Genomic DNA, 15,781 nt, shown 5'->3' on the forward strand with positions numbered 1-15,781 from the left:
ACTCTCCAGTCTATTAATGCCTCTCATGAGTTGCTAGCCCAGAAGAGATTTTGGGTAACTGGAATAGAATTTAAAAGTCAGGATCTCAAGATGACTCCTGAAGCCATGAAATAACAAGCGGAGAAATGGACAGATCAAGCAATTGTCTGTGCTAGTGAATGATTTTCTTCTTTCCACAATCAATCTTGATGAAAGGTTTCAATCCACAATGTCTGTAATTCATTTCCTTATCTTCTTCCCCCCCCCCCCCCCAAACCTATCCACTAACCCCCCCTCACTGGTGCTGCTTGACCTCCTGCATTTTTCCAGCCCTTTTTTTTTCGTTGCTTCTGATTCCAAAACCTGCAGTCTCTTGTGCCTCCACCATTACCACCGAGGGTTCTATTTCTGCTCAGCCATAGAAACATCTGAACTACATCCAGCCTTTTGATTCTATAGGAATTTCAATGAGCTCTCTGCGCATGCTTAAATTCGAGTGAATAAAGGCCGACTCTGCCTGTATAGCGGATAGGCCCATTTCGGCAGCTGAGTGAATCTTTGCTGCACTTTCTTTAGTAGTGCACCTTTTTTTAGGTCAGGAGATCAAACGTGCACACAATTCTCCAAGTTTGACAAGGCCTTTTTTTTTAAACAATTGTAGTAAAATATCCTTGGTCTTGTATTTAAATCCTGACATAATAAAATCCAACATCCTTTAACTGTTTTAGTTGTCGTGGTTTTCAGTGAGTTGTGCAAGCACATTTGGATATTTCAAAAAAAAACATCAACATCTATCAAATATCCCACCACTTCGAATAAAATACTCCATTTTTTTTCCATTACAGTAGATAACCTCACATTTTTCCACATTATCTCAGAATCAATTTATTTTCATGAACATGTCATGAAATTTATTGTTTTGTGGCAGTATTACAATGCAAACATTTATATAATCCACTTTATAAAAATAAATAAAAGTAGTACAAGAAAGTCAGTGTCTGCCACATACTTACTCAGTTTTGTAAAGCTTTTAACATCCTTGTCAACCAACAATATAGCACAGTGCAGGCCCTTTGGCCCACAATGTTGTTCTGTCCCTTAGACCCCTGTCTTCCACTTAACCCTCTACTTTAAATTCCTCCATATGTTTGTCTAGTAGCCTCTTGAAATTCACCCATGTTCCTGCTTCCACCACTGACCCAAGTAGTGATTTCCATGCACCAACCACTCTCTGGGTAAAAAACCTTATAATTCTTGAACTTCCCACCCATTACCTTAAAGCCATGCCCTCTTGTATTGAGCAGCGGTGTCCTGGAAGGAGGCATTAGCTATTCACTCTATTCCTCATCATATCTTGTATACCTCTGTCATCCTCCTTCTCTCCAAAGAGCAAAGCCCTAGCTCTTTTAATCTCTGCTCATAATGCATACTCTCTAAACCAGGTATCATCCTGGCAAATCACCTCTGCACCCTTTTCAACGCTTCCATGTCTTTCCTATAATGAGGCAACCAGAACTGGACACGGTATTCCAAGTGTGGTCTAACTAGAGTTTTGTAGAGCTGTATCATTACCTTGTGGCTCTTAAACTTAATCCCTCATAAGCTTTCTTAACTACCCCTGTTAACCTGTGAGGCATCTTTCAGGGATCTGTGGGCCTGGACCCTAGATCCCTCTGCTCTTCCACACTACCAAGAATCCTGCCATTAACTTTGCACTCTGCCTTGGAGTTTGTCCACCTCACACTCTCTGGATTGAACTCCATTTGTCACTTCTCAGCCCAGCTCAGCATCCTATCAATGTCCTTCTGCAATCTTTTACAATCCTCAACACCACCAACCTTTGTCATCTGGAAACTTGCCAACCCACCCTTCCACCCCTCATCCAAGTTGTTAACAAAAATTATGAAAAGCTGAGGTCCCAGAACCAATCCTTAAGGGACTCCACTAGACACAATCTTTCAATCTGAATCCACTCCCTCTCACTACAACCCTCTTCTTTCTACAGGCAAGCCAATTCTAAATCAAGCTTCCCTGGAACCCATGCCATCTGACTTTCTGAATAAGCCTACCTTGTAGAACCTTATCAAATACCTTACTAAAATCCATGTAGACCACATCCACCGCACTACTCTCATCAATATGTCTGGTCACTGGCTCAAAGAACTCTGCCCCTCAAAGTCATGTTGACTGTCCCTTAACAGTCCATGATTTTCTAAATGCCCATAGATCCTAACTCTAAGAATCCTTTCCAACAGTGTGCCCTCCACAGAAGTAGGCTCACTGGTCTATAATTACCTGGGACTTGCCCTACCACCTTTTTTGAACAAGGGGGCACCCTCCAACCTCTGGTACTATTTCTGTGGATAACAAGGACACAAAGATCCTAGCCAGAGGCTCAGCAATTTCTTTGCTCGCCTGGTGAAGCAGCCTGGGGAATATTCCATCAGGCCCTGTGGACTTGACTTTCCTAAGGCATTTTAACCGCTCCAACACATTCTCTCTTTTAATATCAACATGCTCTGGAACATTTACCCCACCCATATTGTCCTCACTGTCATCAAGGTCCCTCTCCTTGGTGAATACTGAAGAGAAGTATTCACTGAGGACCTCACCCACTTCCACAGCCTCCAGGCACATCTTCCCACTTTCATCTCTAATTAGTCCTACCTTCACCCCTGTCATCCTTCTGTTTTACACATGTGAAATAATGCCTTGGGGTTTTCCTTACCCTTACTCACCCAGGCCTTCTCAATGTTACCTTCTTGCTCTCCTCAGCCCCCTCCAAAGCTACCCTATATCCTTCAAGAGACTTATCTGATCCCTTGCTGCCTAAACCTCATGCATGCAGTCTTCTTCCACCTGAGGAAATTTTCCACCTTCCTTGACCACCACGGTTCCTTCATCCTTCCATTCTTTCTCTGCCTCACCGGGACAAATTTATCCTTAACATCCTTCAAAAGATCCCTAAGTATCGACTTCATGCACTTCTTCTACTGACCTATCGTTCTGGCTCCCATCCTCCTTGCAAATATTGTAGTTTAAATTCTCACCAACCACACTAGAAAATCTGCCTGCAAGGATATTGCTCTCCCTCGAGTTCAGGTGTAAGCTATCCAATCTGTATAGGTCCCACCTTCCCCCGAAGAGATCCTAAATATCCAAAAATCTAAAACCCTGACTCTTGCACCAACTTCTCAGCCACCAGTTCATCCTTGGTTAAAAATTGGAAATGTGATCTTTCAGCTAAATAATTGACAGTTTGTTAGAAGATGAGGCTCAAAAATCTTTTCCTTGTGGCAATCCATCTGTCATAGCCCGCCATGCTGAAATCTTTTCATTCCCACTGTTTGTTCTGATTAACCAATTTTGTCTCCATATTGATGTTTTCTCAAATAATGTCCTGGCATTGTTGACCAAGCTCCTCAACTTAGTGAGACTTTATCAAAAACCTTCCAAAATCACAACCATTGGTAGCCTTTTGTCTATTCTATTGAAACTGAATAATTTATAGACTGATCTTTGATAATTATTTCAAAATGTAGGAAAGAATTTTTTAATTAATTTAGAATTTGAATAAGTTACATTCCAAGGTGAAAATTCATTCAGAGGTGAACAAGTGTCTAATCACATCACAGCTTTCAACTCCCTTGTACTTTTGAATTGCAGAGAAGTTGTAACTGGAGACATAAATGATTCTATGGACTTTGTGCTGCTGAACTTCGCAGAAATGAATAAACTCTGGGTGCGAATGCAGCACCAGGGTCATAGCAGAGATCGTGAAAAACGTGAACGTGAACGTCAAGAACTAAGAATCCTCGTTGGTACAAATCTAGTCCGACTTAGTCAGTTGGAAGGCGTCAATGTGGAGCGATACAAACAGGTGTGAGTTGTTCCTCTACATCTTGATGTGATTTAACTCTCTTGATATCCACCAAAGGTGACCAATAGATTAATTACAAATACTGGACTATTTATTGATGAAGCTTAAAATTAAATTCTGAGTTATAGATCCAGAATGAAATTTTCACTTAGCAAAAACTTATGTAGTTTCCAAAATGAAAATGGGGGAAAAAAAACCCCAGATTCTGGTAATCTGAAGAATAAATTGAAATAACTTCATAGTAGTAGTGCAATTAGACCATTTAACTAATTGAAGACATTTTCTTTGTTCTATTTATCCTTTATTCATTTTATTTCCTCCTAGAAACTAACACTTTCCCAGTTCTGATGAAGGGTTACAAACCTGAAGGTTGACTGTATCTCCATAGATGCTGCCTGACCTACTGAGTTTTTCCAGTATTTTTTGATAGTAGAATTTCCCAAGCTGCTTTATGCACTTCTACTTTGGATTCTCAGCTGGAAGAAAAAAGATGATCTATCTCTGCATCTTTCCCCACCATCACAGAGACCAGTTTTTGCAATTTGTTAGCTTCTTGTGATACAAGAAACTGGTCAGAGTACTAGATACAGCAAAGGCTATTGGTCCAAACAGCATGTCAGAATTTGTCATGAGCAAATCACGAAATTCATGGTGTTGTGGCAGCATTCACAGTGCAGACATTCATATAAACCACCTTGCCACGAAAAGTCGAAGTCAGGCAGTGTCTTTGGTTCATTGATCATTCAGGAATCTGATGGCAGCGGGGAAGAAGCTGTCCTTTTGCTGCTGAGTGCTCGTCTTTAGGCTTCTGTACCTTTTCCCCCGATGGTAGCAGAGTGATGATGGCATGGTGAAGGTCCTTGAGGATAGAGGCTGCTTTCTTAAGACACTGACTCTTGTAGATGTCCTTGATGGTACCCGTGATGTTGCAGGCTGAGTTAACAACCTTCTGAAATTTTTTCTTGTCCTGAGTGTTGACACCTCTGTACCAGACACTGATGCAACCCTCCTGGATGCTTTTCACAGTATAACTGTAGAAGTTTTAGAGAGCTTCTGTGACATAGCGAATCTCCTTAAACATCTCACAAAGTATAGCTGCTGGAGAGCCTTCTTCATGATTGTATCGACATGGATGCTCCAGGATAGATCCTCAAAGTTGTTGGTCCCCATGAATTTGAAGTTCTTGACCCTCTCCACTACTGAGCCTTTGATGAGGACTGGATTGTGTTCTCCTGACTTCCATAATCATCTTGGTTTTGCTAATGTTTACGCGACACCCGCTCAACGATCTATCTCCTTTCTGTACGCTTCCTCATTGCCATTTGTGATTCTGCAGACAACTCTGCTGGAATTGTTCCTGGCCACACAGTCATGGGTATATAGTGAGTAGAGCAGTGGGCTAAACATGCATCCTTGAGGTGTATTTGTGTTGATAGTAAGGAGGAGACATTTTTACCAATTTGTATTGACTAGGGTCTTCCGATGAGGAAATCAAGGATTCAGTTTCAGAAGGGGGTGAAGAGGTCCAGGGTTTGGAGCTTCTTGACCAGTGCAGGGAATAATGGTATTGAAGGCTGAGCTGTAGTCGATGAAGAGCACCCATATTTATGAGTTGCTGTTTTTGAGGTGATCCAGAGGCTGAGTGGAGAGCCAGTGATATTGTCTGCTGTGGAGTGATTGTGACGATGGACGAATTGCAGTGGGTCCAGACCCAGAACTGTCTGGCCAAATTGTTCTGGAACAAGTGTGTCTTGGTTACATAAAGCAGGATAAATCCAATTTGGTTAATTAATTGACAGGTAAGATTGCTCAAGTACATTGGAACCCAATTGGAGTACACACAATCATCAGTAAAATGAAGGGAAATGTCATTGATAGTGTTGAGAAGTACTGCCTATTTGCCACGATAGCTAGATATATGTCTCATTGTGATCTTTGTTCAAACATGGACCAAAATGCCAAATTCCAGAAATGAGATTTACTGCCTTTGACATCAAGGGAATAATTCTGATCAGACTCTCATCCAGAGTAGCACAAAGGAATCAAGTTTGAAGTTCTATCTCAAACAAAGGTTGTGGCCTTGGAACATTATGAGATCAGAGGTTTGGATGTTCACCTGTGATTGCAGAATATTCAATGCAGTGACAACCCTTCACAAAATGAAGTATTGCATACCAATGTTAGGTAGAATGTGGGCAAAGACTGATATGTGGCTGGTGAAATTCTTAATACAAAAGTGGCTGGCAGTGCAAACAACAAGAGAAATTGCCTTTTTATTCATGATATTACCATTGCCAAGATCACAACTTTCAACATCCTACAGGTCATTATAAATCTGGAGCTCAATTCAACTGGCCGCAAAAATTCCATGTCATCAAGAGCAGGTTAGAGAGCTGTGTCAAATGACTCGTCTCACTTCCCAAGCACTTTCCATAATAAATTTATGACATACCCATCATTAAGCTTGCATAATCTACTAAGCTTGATACATTTCAGGAAAAAGCTGATTGTACCAAATCTGATCTAAACATCCACCATCAGTGCCCAACAGCTGCAGTGTATACCATCTATAAAATAAATTGCACTTGTTCATCCATCTATAAAATAAATTGCACTTGTTCATCCAGACTGCACTTTCCAAACCCATGAACACTATCACCAAGAAGGATCTGCATATGGGAATATCTTGAACTATCCCTTGTTGCAAATTGCAAGCCAGCCTGATATGGGAATGTATTGTTTTTCCTTCATGGCTCGGTCCATGTCTGGATCTCATTCCTCAATAGTCGTGAAAAGACTCTAACTTTATGGATTACAGTAAAGAGGCCCATCATCACTTTCTCAAGGATAATTAATGCCAGGCTTGAAGCAAATCCAACCTGGAAAAAAAATTAAAAATTGATAACAGGTGAAGATTATCTAGTTTTACGTTCCAAAATTTCTCAGAAATGTATTTCAAAAATATATGTGCGTGATGTATAGTAGCTGATATTTTAAAGTGAAAGTGTTGCGACCAGATGAGTTTTTGTCTTCTAAATGTATTCATGATGTGTGTGGTTTAAATGTAGAGACGGTGACAATTTGTTTTGGAAATATTTGTTTGATAGCTTATCAGATCTCTAAAGCACTCTGCAATATTTTTGTAGCATGCATTGTTTTGAAGTTCTGTAACCTCAGTCGGCAATGGTATAAACATTTTGCCATCAGTGAGATGTAAATGTATTAAAGTATTTTTTGGTAGTTAAGATCGAGGGAGGAACCAGTACCCAATCTGACCCACCATTATGTTTTTGTTTAAGATTTCACCTGTCTCTAGCTATATTGTGCTTCCTTTTGAACTTGGCTATGTTATGATCTTAAATACTTACTTAGCTCATATCTGCAATTTTTAAGGTGAGACCTGCATATCTAATTTTCAATTATTTTCTCTAGATTGTGTTAACTGGAATATTAGAGCAAGTTGTAAACTGCAGGGATGGTTTGGCTCAGGAGTATCTCATGGAATGTATTATTCAGGTAGAGTTTGTTTATTTTTGTTTGTAATTTCCCATTCTAAATACGTTTAAGTTTTCTTATTAAAATCAGTTTAAGAAACGTGTTTTTTTAAAGTCCCTCAATTTATTCATGTTTCAAGTTTACTGGGAGATAGTTATGCAGTGTCAAATTTAAATGGGTGGAATAATGAATTACTTTTTAATGCAATAGTTTAATTAAGATATGTTATCAGTGTTTTTTTTGAGGAAATGCAACTAAAAGGTAGTAGAAAAGTATTCTGAAAATCTAAAATGGACAATTATTTAAAAACAATTATTACAAGACAAATTGCCTCCACAGCCATGTGCAAAGAATCTAAAAGGGAAGAACTTGAGGTATAGTTTGTAGCAAGAAAAGATGTATAAGTAAGTGAAACTTGGCATTAAAGACGATGCTAATTAAACATTGTAGGTGATAATACATCAGAAAACATCAAAGCAATTCAAAAGAATGTGGAAGTGGAAAGTGCCCAATAGAAGGTTGCAGTTGTAAATCAGGTTGATTGTTCTAAAAGTCCAGGATTGATCAAAACAATGATGTTCCTCTTCACAGTGGAAGCAGGATCTCAGATAAGCAACTCTTTAATCTGTGAAGTGGCATGTCATGGAGTTCTGGTTATTTGGACAATATACCAGTCCTGCTGTAGGATTTTTTTTGTGTTCAAGGCACCCTTTGAACTATCTAAACCTCTCAGACTTTTGGATAACAAGCAATGATTTCTCAGCAGTACACAACACACGATATCTCTTCTTGAAATAAGTTCCAGTAAGCCTTCACAGTTGACATTGCATGGATCTTGTGAAGTGCAATATTTTTGTATATCATTCCTTTTTTTGTTACAGGTATTCCCTGATGAGTTTCATTTGCAGACACTGAATCCATTCCTTCGTTCTTGTGCAGAGTTACACCAAAGTGTTAATGTTAAAAACATTATCATTGCATTAATTGACAGGTAAGAGTGCCAGTAAATTAGAAGTCAGTATGTTCCTTTGAATTGCAATTTCATTAAGTAAACAATAGATGTGTCCACTTCCAGATAAGGTTTACTCATCAAAATTACTCATCCTTTAAAAAGCTAAGTTATCTGGTGGATATTTTTTGTATATTGCTGTTCATAGAAGCTTGTTTGTTTTGTGAAATTGGCATCTGTTTCCTGCAAGCCATTTGCTGCTAAGTTGTCACCTGAAATATTTTGATTCTGATACAAGTTGCAGTTCAGAGATGCACACATTTCTAGGATGATAAAATGTGCGAGTGCTGAATTATTAGGTGGGTTGGCAGTGGTATGAAAAATGCTGCGACACCAGAATTATTTGCACTATTCTGGTAAATAGGTATATCCTTTAATATCTCTAAAATATTTTCTACTTTTTAACTGCATTGTTTTTAGTAGGAGCTTGCAGAAAATTGGCTTTTGTAATTCCAAGATTACAGTGACTGTACTTTAAAGGTCATATTAACTATCAATTACTTTGCAATGTCTAGAAGTTGTGAGAAAATGTGACTGCAAGGCTTCCTTTTGTAATATTTTGCAATTTTTAGGTTGGCTTTGTTTGCACATCGTGAAGATGGTCCTGGAATCCCTGTGGATATAAAGTTGTTTGACATATTTTCTCAACAAGTAGCTACGGTAATCCAGGTAAAGATGCAAATGATTAAATTCATATTTGGAGACATCAATTTTTTATATTTGTAAGAAAAGTTTCTAATTTTACCTACCGTATATATACCTGATAATAAGTACACACTAATATTGCTAACTTGGACTAAAGTTTACCATTTCAGTGTGCGTGCATGTGCTTTCAGTAAATTGAATTACTACTGAAATGACAGTTTCTATAATGCTTTTCTGGGAACCGTCAAATTTCTTGCTTCAGCTGCAACAAAATAACAATATGCACTTTGATAATTGCAGTCAGTTGGACAGTGCCCAAGTGACATTCAACATATTTTTGCCCAAAAGGTTGCTGAATGTTTACTGTGGTAACCAAGTAGTTTGGAAAACTGGGGATCTGGACCTGAACAGCTGCATGAACAGAGTAACCAAGAGGTTGTTTCCATAATGAAATGTATAGATGAGAAAATAAATACAGTAACAATTGAGGCAACTGAACAAAAATTGAATTCATTGCCATCTTGTGCACAGAATAAGAAAAGTTGTTGCATTTAATTAAGAGACAACTTTTAAAAAAAAAATGAGTGAATGTGAAATATGCTACTTTACAAATCGGTAAACTTCAAAATGAGATATAATGGGACTCCATACTATTGTTGCCAGAAAGGTCAGTTCATTGGTAAGATTTATCATGTCATTGAAATGTAATTGCATTGGTAATGAGTTTTCCGAGGCAACTCTAATTGACAATTAATTGGCAGAAAAAATTATTAAATGAAGCTTGACAATGTGTGGTATTTCCAAGAACATCAGACCTCAAAAGGCACATGTTAAAGATGTTCACATTTAAACATGCATCTGATGCTGATCTGAAGCTACCTTGTCATTTACTGATTTAAAAAACTGAACATTTTTTAACGAGAGCAAATTATGGCATCTTAAATATTTGATTTCATTTGAAGTTGTAAGTAAGAATTCATATATTTTCAGATAATATGGAAAAATTAACAATAACAAAAGATTTTTTTCTGAAATTTGAGCAGTAGTTATGCCATTGGATACTGATGTACAAGGGTCTGCTCAGAGGTCAGAATGCAGTGAAGGTTTTGTTTGTATGGTTTTTCAAAATGAATGCACTATTTAACAGTTAGCATGTTTTTTGAAAGCAATCTATCTTAATATATTTTAACTACTGTATTTGAAGTGCTCCTTTGTATTGACAAAGGAGAATTAGTAGTTACCTGTTTGGATTTTCAGAAGGTGATTGCAAAGTGATTTTTTTTCCCCTCCCCTGTTAAGTACCTTCAAGAAGAAATATGATATGGATTGAAAGTTAGGCAGAAAATTGGAAAATTCCATGTTTGCTGTTGGGTTTAAGATTGTCCAGGAGGAATAGAATGTGTTGTTCCTCAGATTAACATTTGACCTTGTCTTGACGATGCGAGACAGAAAAGTATGAGCAATAGATTTGAGGCCTTGCTGATGTCAATCAAATTTATTGTACAAAGTAGTACTCAATTTATACATGAATACTAGTAATTTACTTTTAAATGAACGCACATTATTTAGGACACCTATTGCATATTGTCCAGTGTAGATTCATCCTAGAATTAGACTACAGACTGAAATTTGAGATTCTGGGACTATTTCCCTTGAAACAGGAAAGGCCAGGAAATTTTGTGGACACTTTGATAAAAGTAAAGGTTACTACTTTTGCCTAGCTACGAGTCATTATCAATTTATTGACACATGAAGATGTTTGTTTTAAATGATCTCTTAATTTCCTCCTTTCTTGCCTGTAAAAACATTCCTTCGGTGGATATTTTGGTTATCTTGTTTTTTCAGCTGTCCCCTTCCTATTTTGTTGCTAGTTTGAGATTTGTGTTCCTTCTACACTCCAAGCACAAATCCTCTACTTCTGTCACCCATCTCTGAGCTGACTGTCACCTGCTTAAATCAGTTACTTTGGTCTGGAATTATTATTTTTTGAATGTTTTCCTGTAAAGTGCATTGAAATGTTTGTCTTTTGTGTAAGTTGTTGTTGAGGGATGGATAACTTTCCCTTTGGGTTTGTATACATTAGGATCTATTGTATGATGAATGAGAAAATTAGATATTTATTTGAAGTAGCAAAAGGATTTGATTTAAAATGCACTACCAAAGAACTGGCATAGAATTGGCAGACGATAATTTTTTGGAGAAGTAACTATTATCAGATTAGCAAATGATCTGGGTTGACTAAAAAGTAGCCTTTAGAATTGTTTGTGGAAAAAAAACCCAAAGTTTTGTGATTTGTTTATATTTTTTAGTCAAGACAAGATATGCCTTCTGAAGATGTGGTATCTTTACAAGTGTCTCTTATCAACTTGGCGATGAAGTGTTATCCTGAACGAGTGGATTATGTTGATAAGGTTCTTGAAACTACTGTGGAGATTTTCAACAGACTTAACCTTGAACAGTATGTACTTTTGTATCATAAATTAATAATGTAATCATTTTCTGTTTATTGTCAGAAATGACTATCCTTTAAAGGGAATATTAGATTTTGAAAGCCATAAAAATGAATGAATTATCTCATTTTCCTTTTTTCCCCTCTGTAAATAGTATTGCCACTAGCAGTGCAGTTTCTAAAGAATTAACACGGCTTCTAAAGATTCCCATCGACACCTACAACAATATTCTGACAGTCCTGAAGTTGAAACACTTCCACCCTTTGTTTGAATACTTTGACTATGAATCACGCAAAACTATGAGCTGTTACATACTGAGCAATGCTCTTGAGTACAATACAGAAATAGTTGGTCAAGATCAGGTAAGATCACTTCAAAAGATAACATCGTAAGTACATGAAGAGGGAAGATCTTCATTTGTATAATTTATTAAAATGATAACAAAGGAGTTACTACTGATTTGAAATACATCCTGGGCCTTTTGAAGTATTGATTTTTAAAAAATACTTTTTTGTCCATTTGAAAGTTTCATTGGTTAATTTCCAAAACTAGATTAAAAACATTCTTGTTGTGTGGGATGAAGTGTGGGGAAATGGAAATGAGCATGTGGATCATAATGGATTGAATGACAGTCATATTGATATCTATTTCGGTTTGTCTGAATACTCTGCTTTATTTTAGACTAAAATAGACATTTTTAACTTTGAATAACTTGATGTTAATTTTACAACATGGCCAAACAAAATTTTGTTCTCTGAAGCTTTTCCCATTTGAGCATTTTTCATAAAAGTATTGGAATTACAATGAAGAACATTGTCTTTGAGTAATAGCATTGTTTAGTGATTTTAAAGTTGTATGGATCAATCATCTTAATAAACCACATGGTATAAATTTGCATGCAAATGGACATAGCACCAGAAAAGATATAATTTACCTCGGCAATTGCATTTCTCACTCTTTAACGTGGGTGGGTGGGTGTGTGTGGGGGTGTTAAACTACTAATTTTGTATTGGTTTCCAAAACTTAGTTTTATTTTTTTTAATACAGCAAGTGAGGGAAAATCAGTTGAACAAAATGTAAAATGGCCCCTGAAATAGTTCCAGTAGTAGCAACATTTTAATGATATTGATCCTTATTTATTACTATCAGTATCTTAAGAATTCACAGCAATTAAGTTTTATTTATTAATTAATTCTCAGCCAAATATAAGTTTTTCTTTTTGAGAGAGAAATAGAAGAAAACATCACATTATTAGTGAGTTTTTAATTGATATTGAATACTGTGGATGTTGAAAATTAAAACAAAATATGTGAAATGTTCAGCTACCATGCAACCTCTATGCAATGAGAAAACATCTTCATGTTTTTGCATATGCTGCCTTCAGGAATATTTTCTCTATAACTAGGTGGATGCCATACTGAGCCTGGTGTCAACATTAATTCAAGATCAGCCAGATCAGCCAGCAGAAGATCCTGATCCAGAAGATTTTGCTGAAGAACAAAGCCTTGTTGGTAGATTCATCCATTTATTTCAATCTGATGATCCTGACCAGCAGTATCTGGTACGTCAGCTCATCAATTTCAATTCCACTTCCTCCAGCTGATTATATTAAAAAAAAAATCCACGTTTCAGCATCTGCAGTCTCTTGTCTTAATTCCATTTCTTTTCAAACTAACTTCCCATGGATGGTTTTAAAAAAAAACTCTATATAGACGGCATGGTTAGTGCAGTGCTATTACAGTGCCAGTGTCTCAACTTTAAATTCAGTGCTGTTTGTATGTTCTCCTCGATCTGTGTGGGTTTCCTCCAGTTTCTTTACACCTTTCAAAATGTATGGGGGTTGTCGGTTAACTGGGGTATTTGGGCAATGTGGGCTCGTCTGTTCTCGATCTGTGTGTCTAAATTTAAATTCAAATCTGTTTTGTCTGCATTTGGAATTGTAGTGCTTGTGAGCTAGGATGGAAGCAAAGGAATGAATCTAACCCAAACGACTGATCAAATTAACTACCAACTGTCCTGATGCCTCTCTTCCCTCCATAGTACTTCACCCGCATTGGCAGCTAGTTCACTTGAATCTGGACATCCTCAGTGACAAGTGATGGCTCAGGATTTAATGGGTTTCATGTGCGGTTAACATGCAAGACTTAAATGCCAATTATACTGGTTAAGTGTTAAAGCTTAAAAAGAAAAGCCATTTTCACTTTATCATCATGAAAGTCTCTCCAAATAATTAATTCTCTATTTCCAGAATTGTTCACACATCAAATGTCATATGATACTGCTGGAGTTGAGAACCTTCTTTACATATTTACATAAATGTATTTCATTCTAATTTCTTTTTAACTTCAATTAGATTTTAAACAGTGCCAGAAAACACTTTGGTGCTGGTGGAAATCAGCGCATTCGCTTTACGTTGCCACCATTGGTTTTCGCTGCCTATCAGCTAGCATTCTGCTATAAAGAGAATTCAAAAGTGGTAAGGAGGAATCTTGAAATATGCATAAAGTTTTGAATGAGCAAAGAGAAATGAAATGCAGTTTGGTGTGCTTCTGTGATTATTCTAATTTTTAAAAAAATTACTGATTCAGGTGCTTACCGTAAAGGGAAGATCTTACCTTAGTTTATTTTTATCCCAATATAACTAAATTTTTGATTCAGTATGTCATTGATTTTCCCCCCCCCCCCACCCTGATGGATTAACTGAAGAGAAATAAATTCTATTGTTTAAAAAAAACTGAAATATTATGTTAAATACCGGTTCTACAGTTACCTCCTGCATTGTGTTTTAATTTATTGCTTTATTTCTACAATTCCATCTTCATTCACTCCAACTAGCCGGAGTGTTTTAAATCTTGTACTGCTGCAATTGGCGGTTCCCACCTGCTTAAAAAGGGCATCAATCGTACTGGTGCCCAAGAAGAGCAGAATGAGCTGTCTCAATTACATCTACTGTAAAAAGATGCCTTGAGAGGTTGGTCATGGCCAGAATTAACGCACTAACTAAAGGCCTGGACCCACTGCAATTAACCGACTGCCACAGTTGTTCCACAGCAGATGCAGTCTCACTGGATTTCCAAAGCTCTGGATCACCTGGACAACAGCAACATGTACATCAAGCTGCTTTTCATTGATTACTCATTCATTTTTCAATACTATTATCCCCTCCATATTGGTCAGCAAGCTTCAAAACCTGGCCTCTGCACCTCTCTCTGCAATTGGATCCTTGACTTTTCCAACAGAAGACCGCTGTCAGTGCGGATTGGTAACAAACTCTCCTCTTCGCTGACATAGGTGCACCTCAAAGATGCATAGCCTACTGCTCCACTCTACACCCCTCACTGCGTGGCTAGGTACAATTCAAATTTCATCTACTAATTTGCCAATGACACCATGGTTGTCGGCAGAATAGCAGATGGCAATGAGGAAGCATACAAGAGTGAGCTAGATCTGCTAATTGAGTGGTATCACAATGACAGCCTTGCACTCAACATTTGCAAAACTAAGGAATTGATTGCGGACTTCAGGAAGGGGAAACCATGAGAACACAAACAGTCTTCATTGAGGTGTTGGCAATGAAGAAGATAAAGAACTTTAAATTCCTGGGTGTCAACATCTCTGGTGATCTTTCTGGGGCCATCATGCCTATTCAAATACGAAAAAATAGCTGCTGATGTTAGAAGTTTGAGAAGATTTGGTATGTCACCAAAGACTCAAAATTTCCATGAATGTACTGTGGAGACCATTCTGACTGGTTGTATCACTGCTATGGAGGTGCACAGGACAGAAATACAACTCCAGGTGAATATAAAATCATGGCCATTAGTCTTCAATCCATGAAGGAAAGCCACCTCTATCATCAGGATCCCTCACCACCTAGGCCATTCCCTCTTCTCACTGCTAGCATCAGGAAGGAGGTACAGGAGCCTGGACAAACGCCCAATGTTACAAAACAGCTTCTTCCCCTCTGCCAATAGATCTCTGAATGGACAGTGAAGCATGCGTGACCTCACTTTGTTCTCTTTTACCCTAATTATTTATTTTTAAAGAGTATATTTATGGAAATGTAATTTAGAGCATTTTTTTATACCTGTAATGCACAATACTACTGCTGTAAAACAACAAATTTTATGGAAGAATGCATTATTTTCTCTTTACAACTTAACAATACTTGGTAATACAGGTTAAGTACCCCTTATCTGAAATGCAAGGGACCAGAAGTGTTTCGGACTTTTGGATTTTTTCGGATTTTGGAACACCATTTAAAGAAATGCACTCATTCACTCAGAATTAAAAATACCGTATATACTCGTGTAATTGTAAAAA

General features: G+C 37.5%; 1 protein-coding gene across 1 annotated transcript in view; it reads left to right on the forward strand.

The window, feature by feature from the left end:
- The window catches only part of vps35 (VPS35 retromer complex component), a 50,679-nt gene that overhangs the window by 23,880 nt on the left and 11,018 nt on the right, over positions 1–15,781 (forward strand). Inside the window, exons 6-13 of the mRNA XM_069901693.1 lie at positions 3,646–3,859; positions 7,292–7,375; positions 8,236–8,345; positions 8,936–9,032; positions 11,318–11,466; positions 11,613–11,820; positions 12,864–13,019; positions 13,812–13,934. Coding sequence (XP_069757794.1) covers positions 3,646–3,859; positions 7,292–7,375; positions 8,236–8,345; positions 8,936–9,032; positions 11,318–11,466; positions 11,613–11,820; positions 12,864–13,019; positions 13,812–13,934 — 1,141 coding nt within the window. The remainder of the gene's footprint in view (positions 1–3,645; positions 3,860–7,291; positions 7,376–8,235; positions 8,346–8,935; positions 9,033–11,317; positions 11,467–11,612; positions 11,821–12,863; positions 13,020–13,811; positions 13,935–15,781) is intronic.

Source organism: Narcine bancroftii, chromosome 10 (assembly GCF_036971445.1).
Source record: "Narcine bancroftii isolate sNarBan1 chromosome 10, sNarBan1.hap1, whole genome shotgun sequence".
Taxonomy (NCBI): Eukaryota; Metazoa; Chordata; class Chondrichthyes; order Torpediniformes; family Narcinidae; genus Narcine; species Narcine bancroftii.